The sequence below is a fragment of the Mustela nigripes genome, chromosome 3, assembly GCF_022355385.1.
Source record: "Mustela nigripes isolate SB6536 chromosome 3, MUSNIG.SB6536, whole genome shotgun sequence".
NCBI classification, from domain to species: Eukaryota; Metazoa; Chordata; class Mammalia; order Carnivora; family Mustelidae; genus Mustela; species Mustela nigripes.
The window spans coordinates 46,113,578-46,126,275 of NC_081559.1; the positions used below are offsets into that span (position 1 = coordinate 46,113,578).

General features: G+C 51.0%; 2 protein-coding genes across 9 annotated transcripts in view; one reads left to right on the forward strand and one right to left on the reverse strand.

The window, feature by feature from the left end:
* The window catches only part of PASK (PAS domain containing serine/threonine kinase), a 37,896-nt gene extending 28,019 nt beyond the window's left edge, over positions 1–9,877 (reverse strand). The window contains exons 1-2 of one of the 4 annotated variants that reach the window (XM_059393909.1): positions 9,734–9,877; positions 1,034–1,205 (exon numbers count right to left, since the gene is read on the reverse strand). In XM_059393909.1, coding sequence (XP_059249892.1) covers positions 1,034–1,172 — 139 coding nt within the window. In that variant the 5' untranslated portion in view covers positions 1,173–1,205; positions 9,734–9,877. The other 3 variants (XM_059393908.1, XM_059393910.1, XM_059393912.1) reach the window with 3 other exon arrangements.
* A 60-nt stretch (positions 9,878–9,937) lies between these two features.
* The window catches only part of PPP1R7 (protein phosphatase 1 regulatory subunit 7), a 28,909-nt gene continuing 26,148 nt past the window's right edge, over positions 9,938–12,698 (forward strand). For 4 of the 5 annotated variants that reach the window (XM_059393913.1, XM_059393914.1, XM_059393917.1 and 1 more), the window contains exon 1: positions 9,938–10,043. In XM_059393913.1, coding sequence (XP_059249896.1) covers positions 9,992–10,043 — 52 coding nt within the window. In that variant the 5' untranslated portion in view covers positions 9,938–9,991. The remainder of the gene's footprint in view (positions 10,044–12,698) is intronic. The other variant, XM_059393915.1, reaches the window with a different exon arrangement.

The window sequence follows — 12,698 nt, forward strand, 5'->3', positions numbered from 1 at the left end:
GAGATCGAGGCCCGCATCGGGCTCTCTGCTCAGCAGGGAGTCTGCTTCCCTCTCTCTCTCTGCCTGCCTCTCCATCTACTTGTGATTTCTCTCTGTCAAATAAATAAATAAAATCTTTAAAAAACAAACAAACAAACAAAAAAAAATAACAACTCTTCTCTTCTTTCCCCTTTTCTTTTCACAGGCTCACCCGGACCATTGTCTGGGCCTGGAAACACCTGGCCAGCTGCTTAGCCCTTCTCTTTCCCAGCTGCCCCAAGCTCAGCTTGACCCTCCTCACACCATGGGACAGGCATTGTGACCTTGGTTCTGTCCCTGCTCCCCATGCAGAGACCAGGAAGCCCATGCTCCTGGGGCAGCTGCCTACCTCCCAGACCTGCCCAGCCCTCCCAGCAGAATCTCTAGCTCCAGGACAACCCAGCAAGTTTCCCTCAAAACACTCCCACCCTGGGCTCCTAGAGTGTGTGAGCTAGGCTCCATCCCTCCTCCTCCCTTCCCCAGCAGCCCCTTTCCTCTGGGTCCAGACCTTCTCACTGTTCTGACTTCCCTGCGCTCTAGGTCCACCCAGCTGCAGGCCTGCACCTGCTGTCTCCTTAGGCACCCCCTCGGACAACGAGTCCGCTAAGCTCTGGAGGCAGAGGTTGACTTGGGAGAAACAAGTGAGTGAGTGGGCAGCAGGAGCCTCGACATCTCAGCCCAGCCCGGGCACAGCCTCCTGCACCAGGTAGCTGGCTGCCCTCGAGCAAGTCATCTGCATCCGGGAGGAAAGCATAAGGCTGCAACACAGTCCTCAAATAGTTACTGACTAAATCAGCAAAACTGTATTTCACTTGCATTGCAGCCCTGTCCACAATAGTGCCCGCACAAATCTGAAGCAAGGTCTTGGCATAAGAACCCCAGCAGCACCCACACAGCCCAGGAGAGGCCTGCGGGCATCACCCCACACACAGTGAGAACTGCACACCCAGAGCCTAGAAGGACTTGTCACTTTCATCTTCAACACTGACACCCAAGACACCCAGGAGGGGGTTACCGGAGAGGCCCATCCTGCTCTGGCAGAGTTTCGAAAGCCCATTCCTCCTGCTCAGGTGTCTGTGGGCCGAGGACAGGGACTCGCTGGGCTCAGTGGCAGTCTGCGCAGCCGGGCTTTCAGGGGAGCCTCTGTCCTCCATCGGGAGCCCGCTGGCCAGGGGAGCAACTGTCAGCTAGAAAACAAAGTGAACCCGATTGGCATCAGCAACACAACAACAGGAAAGCAGTTTAAGCAACTAATCCTTCGGCAGGCTGAATGCAGCTCAGTCCCAAAAGGCTCCCATGCCCCCCGTGCCATGTAGGCCAGGACCTCCAGTGCAAGGCCAGTGACCAAAGTCATTCTGGAGCCATTTTGGAGCAATGCAGAGGAAGCGATGGGAGAGAGAAGGAAACAGAGGGAAAGAACAGAGCACAATGGGAAGGGGCCCGTGTGGCTCTGCATAGCCCCAGGTTTCCCCGAATCCAGGGGTTCCGACCAGTGGCCCTGAGAACCATCCACGGGACTGCTGACAAATGAGCGACACAAAGCCACGGCAGAGAACCCGGAGACAGGCCTGGTACCAGGGATTTGTGTGTTTAACTGTATTTTCTAAGTACCTGTAGATTTGCCAACAGTTGTAAGGAAAAAAATACAGAAAAATCTCATGTCTGAATCACAGTTTCCTCCAGACAGTGCTGGAGGCCTGGGCCAGGGGCCTGGATGAAGTGAGGAGCCAGGGCAACGTGCCCATCCTGAGCCCAGGTGCCCTCTCCATGGTCACCTTCTGAGCATGTGGAAGCCACTTCTGAGACCTACACCGGCCTCTTCTCCCATCAGGGTTCCCTCATAGGTATACACAGGCCCAAAGACTGGCCGAGGAGCTACCTTTGTAAGAAGAGCAAGTTTCAATAAGCAGGCAGGGGCACCTGCACAGGACGGACCTGCTGTCTAAAGGAAAGGGGGGCTGGCCCTTCCCACACCCCATTGTAGCATGGAACTCCAAGGAGGCCCAGCCCACCAGTTCTGCCCTGGCCTCAGGTCATCATGAAGACTTGCCAGCAGCACAGGAGGGCAATGACTCCCACAGTTAACAGTGTGTGAGCCCCGTTTGTAATTGGGGTCTCTGTATGGGGTCTCTGGTATGCTCACACCCCAAGCCCCTCAGCTGTCAGGGCCTGGCCAACACTCGCCTCAGCGCCAAGCTCCTGAACGTGGTGGAGCAGGAGTCCCCAGGACAGAAAACTGAAGGCCCCACTATCACTAGTGTGGAAGGATGTTAATATCAAAACATGCCAAAGAGCTATCCAAATGGAGATCGGCACAGCAGAGGAACAAACAGGAGAACAAACCCAATCAGCTTCAGAAACAGACCAACGTCTGTTAAGGAGCTTGGCACTCAGTGAAGCTCCATGGGGAATTAACAGCACGCCCCAGAACAGCGAGGCCCTGGACAGCCCCCTGGCCTTCCTGCCTCGGCCCCCTTCTAAGCAAAATGTAAATAACGGTAACGCACACCGCCTAGCACTCTCATGAGGACCCCAGGACCTAAGCTGGGAAAACAAACCACTAACACTGAGTCGCTGAGTCGCCCAGGAGCTGCCAATTTTCAAAAGAATTAGATAATCAGCCCGGGATGATGATGCATCCCTGTGACTTGCCACATACAAACATTAGTTCCAGATGAATTTAAAAAACGAAAGACAAAAGTCCTGGGAAAAAAAATAAGAGAATACAATGGTCTGTATAACTACTTGAGAGCAGCTAGAGCTCATCAGGGTATCAGTCTGTGGCATCTCTGAGCTACCTGAGTGTGAGACTCACCCGTGAGATCATAAAGAGCTGCAGTCCCCCTCACGAGGAGGGAGCCCCCCTCAGAAAAGCCACGCTCCCTGAGCAGGGGAATTGTGGTCCCAGCTCAGCAGCCCAGGCCCTGGCAAAAGCAATCTTCCCAGAAGCAAAGCATCCTAAATATGGGTTTCCAAAAGCAAAACCAACAAATAAGCTCCCTTCCAGTGACACAGACAAGGAAACAAGCCCCCTTTGGTGAGGGTCTACAGAAAACTCGAATGGACTCAGACACGTGAGAACATCCATTTACTACAAATGCCTGCGTCTATGTTTAAAATACGAGACGGGAGTCACGGAAGGGAGCAGAACAAGACTTTCTCAGAAACAACTACATATTGAAAGAATCAAACCAGCTTTTTAGAAATTAAATTTTTGCATTTCAGTCTTTAAAAAAATGAATTTGTTATTTAAACTTTCCATCAAAGATCTCTAGGCCCAGATGGCTTCACTGGTAAATTCTATCAAATGTTTAAGAAGGAAATAACTTCAATACTACACAAACTCCTCCAGAAATTAAAAACAGGCAGAGCACATCCAACCCAGTGTTTGAAGCTAGCATCACACTGATACCACACCAGACAAAAACATTGCTAGGAAAGGAAACCACAGACCAATAACTCTTGTGAACAGAGATGCAAAAATCCTCAACAAGATGTTAGCAAACCCACTAAGGCAATATGTAAAAAAGAGAATGAATTCACTACAACCAAGAGGGGCTTTATCATAGCAATAAAAAATTGCTTAACATTTGGAAATCAGTTAATGTAATTCACCATATCAAAAGGCTAAAGAAAAAAAAGAGGAAAAAAATCACACAATCATATCAACTGATATCAAAAAACCACTGGACAAAATCCAACACCCCGTCACAGGAACAAACACTCACAAGTAAGGAGGAAGAAACATCTTCCACCTGCCCAGGGGCACACACGAAGAACCCACAGCCCGTGATGCTGGCCTTCCAAGGTCCGGAGCAGGGTGAGGAAGCCCGACTAGCCTCTTCTCTTCAGCACTGTCTTAGGGGGAACAGCCAGTAAACAGAGGCAAGAGAAAGAAATAAAAGGCACATATACCGGAAAGAACGGCATAAAGCTGTCCAATTCATACACGACAGGATCACATACATAGAAAAATCCTAAGCAGTCATAAGACTAACAATCAAAGGGCGCCTGGGTGGCTCAGTGGGTTGGGCCTCTCAGGTCATGATCTCAGGGTCCTGGGATTGAGTCCCACATCGGGCTATCTGCTGGACAGGGAGCCTGCTTCCTCCTCTCTCTCTCTCTGCCTGCCTCTCTGCCTACTTAGGATCTCTGTCTGTCAAATAAATAAATAAATTATTTTAAAAAAAAAGACTAACAACCAGAGATTTTTTTTTTAAAGGGGGTGGAGGATAAAGGGTTTAAATAGACACTTCACCAAAGAAGGCACACAAATTACAAAGAAGCACATGAGAAAAACGTTCACTATTATTAGTAATGTGGGAAATGCCAAGTTCAACTGTCACGAGCCGTCATATGCCAGCACTAGGGCAACTAAAATGCCTAAGAGTGGAAACACAGAGCGTTGGTCAGGGTGGGAGCAGCTAGAACACTCGCAGAGTATCGGCAGGAAGACACGATGTGCACACAGGGGCCCCAGAAAGCAGGATGCCAGTCAGCCCAGGATACAGGGCTTGCATGAAGTATCTGCCCAGAAGAGAGATTCAGAACAGCCCCAAACTGGAAACAATCCAAATGTCCCTCGAGGGAAGAACAGATAAGCAAATCAAAGCGTAGCCACACAAAAGACCCCTATACTCAGCAATAGGAAAGAAGACACAGGGAGACAGCAATGGCTTGGATGACCCTTAGAGCCCTGGAGCTGTGCAGAAGAACACCCCCTGGCCTGAAGCTCAGCAGGGAGATAGGCCTGACCTAGCCAGGCAAAAAGCAGAGCACAGCCAGACTGCGGCAGGGGCAGCAGGGGCGGCGGGGCGGGGGGGGCCTGCGCTGGGGAGCAGAGGGGCTTTGGAGGGCAATGGGAAAGCTCTCCTCATGATCCTGCAGCTGTGGGACTATCTCAATGCTTCCTGAACTAGGCACTGACCATCCTTTTAGTGTCTGTAAATTATCTCAATACAGTTAATGTGTAATGTTAATGAATGATGAAGCAGGTAGTCAGGGCTGAAAAGAAAGTCAGAGGATCAGTAGATTTATGAGAATAAATAACCCAGAATGCAATGCAGGGAAACAAGAACATAGAGCTGGGAGAGAGAAGTTAAGAAATAAAGACAGGGAGAACTGAACAGCTAGCTGGAGAGAGAGTGGAGAGGAAGAGGTAAGAGGAAGAGAGTGGAGAGGTAAGAGTGAGGAGCAAAACCACAGACCAGCCTCCCAGATGTGAAAACCCAACAGGAAGCCGTGGTGTGGGTCTGTCTGGGCAGGAATAACCAAACTGATCAAAGGAACAGACAGTGGCCACCCCCGGCCCAGTGTGGGAAAGAACCCCGGACACTTGACAGGGAGTGGTGCCCAGCACTGGCCGCAGGCCCATGGGGAAGCCATGTACCTCCCTTGGAGGTACAACTCCATGTGCCTCCAAGAAACAGTAACAGGAGAGTGATCAACATGCAACATGCGAAAAGCCATGTCCAAGACATCAAAGACTAACCTTGTGAAAGTCAAAACTTTCATAGATAATTAGAAAGACCTTCAGTAGACTTTGGGCAAGGAAGGTTTTCTTCAACAAGACACAAAAAGCTCTAACTGTAAGACTAATAAATTTATCATTAAAGTTCAGAATGTCCGTTCACCAAAAATACCACAAACAAAATGATAGAAACCCCAAACTGGGAAAATATATTTGCCACATATATAACCAGGAAATTCATATCCAAGAGAGTTCAAAAGGCCAATAATTTAAAATTTAAAAAATAATAATACAGTAAAAGACACACGGCTCCATGGAAAAAAATGACAACAAGAATTTCACAAAAGAGGAAGCCTTAGTGGACAGTAAACCTGTAACAAGGGGCTTAGCTTTATTAGCACAATCATGACCATTTTACACCTACTAAGCCAGCAAAACCTAATAATTTTAATAATATCAAATATTGATAGAGATCAGGATTAATGGCAACACTAACAAACTAATGTAACCTCTTCAGAAAACAGTTTAAAATAAGTCACACATTAACATACTGGGACAGTATATCCCACTCTTAGACTTATATTCTATAGGATCCTTGCACGTAAATAGCAAATCACACTCAAGAATGTTGGGGCAACATTGCCCTCAATGGCAAAAGAAAAAAGGAAGAAAAGAATAAACCTGAGGGGCACCTGGGTGACTCAGTGGGTTAAGCCGCTGCCTTCGGCTCAGGTCATGATCTCAAGGTCCTGGGATCGAGGCCCGCATCGGGCTCTCTACTCAGCAGGGAGCCTGCTTCCCTCTCTCTCTGCCTGCCTCTCTGTCTACTTGTGATCTCTCTCTGTCAAATAAATAAATAAAATCTTAAAAAAAAAAAGAAGAAGAAACCTGAACACTCATCAACAAGAAAACAGATTTAAGATTCTGGCATATTCATACTATGACTCATAACAGTGTAGACAAATTCTATACACGCAATGAGGATAAATCTCACAATATAGTAAGTGAAAAAAATCAAATCACAAAAGACCATTGAGAGTAAAATTCCCTTTCTACATCACCCCCCATCTACATATATTGTTGAAGGGTACACACAAATGTGGAAAAACCCAAACTTCTGGCAGATTTCCTCTGAGGGTCCAGCAGCAAGATGGAATGGAGGGTCATACAATGGCCTAAGGTCTTTCAGTTCCTAATTTGGGGGTTGGGCTTAAATGTGTTCACTTCACTGTTATGATTTATGACTAATGTCGCATTTATCCTTTTGAATGGTCAAGCAGCATATGCTAAAAAGTTAAGAGATGTTTCCTACACATACATATATCCAGTGTGGGATCGTAAGAGCAACAGCTGATTAGGAACCAAAAGAGTAAGAAATAAAAGAGAAATTAGATAGCAAACTAACAGAACCTGTTGCTTCCCTTCTCTAACTATCTAAAGGGACTATTTCTAAAATAAAGAACAACATGATCACATTTTCATTTCTGTTCCATTTCTATTCCAACCAACTGACAAAGCACAGAGACTTGATGATAGCTTCAGACTACACTGTGAATGTGAGAAAACTCTCACTTGTAAAAAAAAAAAACAAAAACCTCTCTTTAGACTACATTGTAAATTTACTAATAAAACTCTAGAATACATAGTAAGTATTATAAAAGTTGGCTTTGTAAAGGTAACAAGAAGAGGGAGAGAAGGGAAGAAAGGGAAGGGAGGGTAGGGGCCAAAATGCTTGGTCTTGCATGGCGGGGCGGGGGTTAGATAAATGGTGTCCAAAGCCGACAAATCAAGTGGCTGCAAGAAAGCCAAATCCCTTTATGGCTTCTGTGCCCTCTGTGGCCGGCCACGGGCTAGTCAGTGTTGCACACCACATCCATGCCATGTGGCACCAAGGCCCACAGCACCTCGGCAGAGCCACCGAGCACCTCCAGCTCCACAGGCACAGGCCGGCCTCTGAGAACACCAAGCCTGGCTTCACACAACCTTACATCACTCCTTTCACACAGGCTTAATTCAAAGACTAACCAGAAACTCCTGCCAGTCCAGCCCTAAATTTTTAGAATAATTTTCCTGGGTTTTGGGTTTTTTGTACCTACTCTGAGCAGAAGATACAGGATGTTGAACCCAGGAGCCCCAGGTGGTATCTCCGTGTGATCCTACTACTATTGCTAGTTTTTATTTCAGAAGGCATGAGACTGCCCTCAGACCAAACAGAAGCAAGGAGAGATTTGCAGGGAGCTTCTGGGAAAGCACTCTGAGCTTAGGGGTGAACTCTGGGAGGCAACCAACTTTCCCTCACAGAGCTAGGGAGCAAAAAGCTCCAGCTGCTCCCACCACTGCTGGAATATCAGGAGCAGAACCAGCCTCAGAATGAAGCCAACACAATGGGCAGCAGAGCACAAGACGGCGAGGATGTCGTTTTGAGGATAAATCTACCCTAAAATCTGCCTTGCTCTGGACTTTGGGGGCCAATAACTACTCCCCCCTCCCCCAGAGCCTTTCTGGGGCTGTGTCTCTTTCTCACCTGAAGGCATCCTAAAGACTAGCTAGGATGATGGCTGCTGGGTTGGAGAATGTGAGCAAGAGGCATTTCGCAGACCCCAAAGGTCAACAAGGGCTTCCTGGAGGAGGCACCAGCCAAGCAGAGCACCGAAAGGGGAGTGAAGAAGCCTTCCTGGCGGACAGCCAGAGGCACCCTAAGACCAAGATTGCCACAGCACCCTCGGGGAGGAGTATGTGGGGACGGGCCTGAAGAAGTCAGGCCTAACTCCCAGGTTCTCCTACTACGCCTGCCCTGCCCTTTGGACATTTTCCCAAAGACCGACTTTAAAAGGGTCTGTGCTTGGGAGTGACACGACCAGACCCCCATCCTACCGAAGATAGGGGCAGGGGCGTGGCGGACCGGGTACAGCGACGCAGGCGAGAAACAGGCGGTCTTGAATCACAGCAGCGGCGGAAAGACGGCGCGGGGACACAGAAGGCAGAATTCGGCACAGGACGGGCAGTTACTGGGTGATGAGGTGCGGAAGGAAGGGGCTGCAAGGCGTCCAGACCGCACCCTGGGCTCCGCGCTCAGGCACCGCGGTCGTCTGGGAAGAGAGCCGCGAAGACAGGACGAAGAAGGCCGGCTATGCAGGGGGCCGCCTGCGAGACGCCAGCCGCAAAGCGCGCCCGGAGACCCGCCGGCGCCGCAGCGAGCAGTGAGAGGACAGCGGGCAACCCGACGTCCGCAAAGCGCACGCCGCCAGCTCGGGGGCGGACGGGGCGCCGGGGGGCGGCGGCGCGGCCCGGGAGGGCAGGTGCGGCCCGGTCCCCCCGGGCCAGGGCGCCTCGAACGGTCTCAAGGCGGTGGCGGGCCACCAGCGGCCGGAGCCGCACAGAGGGGGCGCGGGGGCGCAGAACTCGGCAGGAGCTCGTCCACCGGCCGCGCCAGGAGCCCCTAGAGCCCGGACCCGCTCTCCCCAGCGCAGGTACCTCACCTGGGGCCTTCCGGAGTCCCCCGGCCAAGTTTGTTTCACCGCGCGAAGCGAGCCTCGCCTCCCCTCTCGCCCACCGGCCAATCGTAGAACAACTCGTGTCGATTGACAGGTCCTCTAAGCCAACCACTAGCACCTGGGGGCGGGACTCAGTGCTCCCGAACCGAGAAGCCCGCGCTCACGGTTGCTAGGGACGCAAACCCCCCCCCGCCTTACGGCGCCTCGGAGGGACCAAAATACCTACGGCGCATCCGCCCGCGGGATTTAAGTGACTCTGTTTCCTCCAGTCTCGGAATACACCAGGGTCCCCTCTCTGAGGCCTCGAAGGCGGGGGGCGAAAGGAGGCTCCCTCACGGGTCAGGCACGCCCACAGGGCCGAGGGATCGACGGAGGCTGCGGCCCGCTGGACTGGGTCGACTGGACTGGCTTCTGGACCACGATAAGCTGTTCCCGCACCTGCGGGAGGGGCTGGTCCCCGGTGCCCCGGCCCCAGCACGAGCGCGGGCGCCCACCGCTGAACGTTAACTGGAGACGGTCCCTTCTCACGGGCCAAGTCCGCGCGGCGACGTCGGGACGAAGTTGGCCAGTGCACAGACGCAGCCGCTGAGACCTGGAGGGGCCGGCACGCACTCGACTGGCCCGCACTTTGCAGCCCCGCGCAGAGACCCTCCACGGGCCCACGAGCCCTCAGCATCTCCCAGATTCTTCTCTCCGCTTCCCTGCAGCCACGGCTCTGTGCATGCGGCCCCGACCGCCCCTGTCTTCTTACCCGCTCCTCGTCTCCAGAAGCCTCCGGGGCGCTCTCACATTACCTGTCCCGGGGAGGTGAGGCGGAATACTCCTGTGGCTGAGGACCACATGGCCTCTCCGTTGAACTACAATTCCCATGAAGTGCTGAGGCTGCGCAGGCACGTCGGGGTTCAAACTCTGGGTGGGATTCCATTGGCTGAGCCAGCACCAAGTCGGGACCCCTGATTGGCTGAGGGGCCTGAGGCGACAGATTCCGGAAAGGGGAAGAGCAGCCAACATGGCGGCGGAACGAGGCGCGGGCCAGCAACAGTCGCAGGAGATGATGGAGGGTGAGCGGCTCCGTGGGGCGGCGGCCCAAGGGCCCATCGGGAGGGGGGACAGCGGCCCACACCGGCCTTGCCTAAGAGAAACGGGCCGTCCCGCCTCTGACCGTGGCCTGAGCCCCGCAGCGCGCCCTGACAGCTGGCAGCCGGCTCGGCGGGTCAGGGGCGGCCTGGGACCCGGGGACCCCGGGCGGAGGCTGCAGTGGTCAGGAAGGCTCGGGCGGCCCAGAGGCGCCAAACCCAAGGCTGGCTGGGAGTAGCGGCGCAGGCGGGCGGGCGGGCGGGGGGGTACTGACGACGCGGTGGTCCCGGTGCCCGGGCGCCCACCTCCTGGTGGGAGCCTCGCACCGAACCTAGGAGCTTGGTCCGCCGCGGGTATGTCTCCCGGGGCAGCTATCAGGGAAACTGAGGCGCGGGGCGCCGTGGGACCTGCCTGAGTCGGCTTATAGGTGAACGTGGTGGAGGTGGAGAAGAATCCTCTCGTAAGAGAATGGGTTGTGGGGAAGGGATGGAAAGGAGCCGAGAGATTGAACTGTTAAACAACGGAAGCCTGCTTTCAAAGGTGTCATAGTTCTGAAAAGACTAAATTCAACTCTTTAGTTTTGTTGAAAACAGTCATTTGCATATTATATGTGCATATAGTTATACATACACCCACCAGTTGGAGAGTCAGTCTTGTCTTCAAGTGCTTACATGCTTTGGTCTCCGCTGGTTTGCGGGAGGGAGGAAGTTCAGTCACTGTCTTATGTGTAAAGTGCTCTGGAAGAAGGATGGGAGGTGGAGTGCAAAGAAGAGCTGACATGTTTGGAGTGAGGGCTGCCTAACCAAATCCAACTCTGACCTGAAGCTTGAAGGATAACTACAAATCACCAGGTTGTGGAAAAATCAAATATCATTTCAGGCCAGAAAAAGACTAAAGCAAAGGGCTGTGAAAGAAGGTGGTCTGTTTGAAAGGAGATTTGACCAAGAATGACCGTACTATTGGAGGAGGGTAGCAAGAGAAGGTCGTGGAGTACCTTGGTGAAGGGTCTTGGATCTTGTTGAGCAAAAAAGCACCTCTTCCTATCCCCTCTTCTCGACATGGTCCTCCCAATCTACTCCTTCCTCTTCACTTTTTTCCATGTCTTGGTAAACGACAAATACAAAACCCGGGTGATTCTCTCTCTCCCGCTCCCACCCATCCAAATTAATCAACAAGTTCTGATGCCTCTATATCCTTAATCTCTCCAGATCTTCAATACCTCTTCCATTCCCACCTCTTCCATTCTGTACTTTGAGCCAGACCATTGTTCCCACTATCCCAAAGTTGCCTTATAGTTGGATCTACTGTCTCATGCTCCAGACCCTCTGCTGCCTTAAAGGTAGTGTTCCACATTTCACTTTGGCTGCCCTTCATTAGCTAAGTCCCTGCCACCCTGGTCACAGCCATACCACACCTGGTAGAATTTGCTCTCTCTTAGCCTTGACCACAGAGTGCCCTGTGCCTGGTAATAGCTAATTACCAAGTGTTTACTCCATATCATGCACATGCTGACTGCTTTTGTGCTTTTGTGCTTTAGTCCTGACAACACCTGTGGTCTGTGGGTCCTATCCTAGCCCCCTTATACAGATGAGGAGAGTGGGGCTTGGAAAACCAAATAGCCTGCCAGCACTGTGTTTATATGGACAAGGCGAAATTTCAACAGGAGTCACTGGCAATCCAAAAACTTTTGGAGTCGGGGCACCTAGGTGGCTTAGTCAGTTAAGCATCTGCCTTCAGCTCAGGTCATGATCCTAGAGTTCTGGGATCCGGGCTTCTTGCTTAATAGAGAGACTGCCTCTCCCTCTCCCTTTCTCTCTACCTGCCTGCTGCTGCTCTACCTGTTTGTGCTTGCTTGCGTTTTTGCGCTCTCTCGCTCTCGTGCTCTCTTGCTCTCTGTCAGATAAATAAATAAAATCTTTTAAAAAATAAAAAGTAAAAAAAAAAAACTTTTGTTGGAGTCAAAGATCAGATTTGGATTTTACAATCACATCAGATTCTCTGAATGCAGAATAGATGAGACAGAGCCAGAAAAGTCCCAGAGAGACCAGTTAGAATGCCAGGCAGGAGCCCAGGCAGTTGCCAGGGTGGGGAAGACATAGTGGATTCAGAAGTTTGGCAGGTTGATTTCATAAGAACTTGGTTTTATGCAGCCTGATTCCCTGGGTGCTACTTTTCTAGGCCCAGGAGGGGATACAAAGAAGAAATAAAAGTTCCTTTCCTCAAAGAGTATACCCCTTTGTGGACAAACTGTAACCAGGAAAGAAAATACTTTCAGTATTGTTGATAACTCCCAGTAACTTATTACTGTTTCAGCACTTCACAAGAGACTTCCAAGGGAGATCATGAAAAAAGCTGGAAATGGGAAAATTATTTGACAGTCTTACAAAAGGATTTTTACCAGTCTGCCATATTTAGTCTTGCCTTATTTATTAATTCAAAAAATATTTATTTCCCAGCCTTTCAAAGCTGTTGGCTGGTATCACTATGTGCAGATGTTTGGCATCGGTGATCTTTATGTGGGGCATTTTGCACTATTGGCCATCTTCTCCTTTTTCATTACAGCCTTCCCTCTGCCCACAGTCTGATTTGAGTTAGTCTTGATTTCTTTCAGAACGTGGGCCTGTGAACTGGGCTGGTTT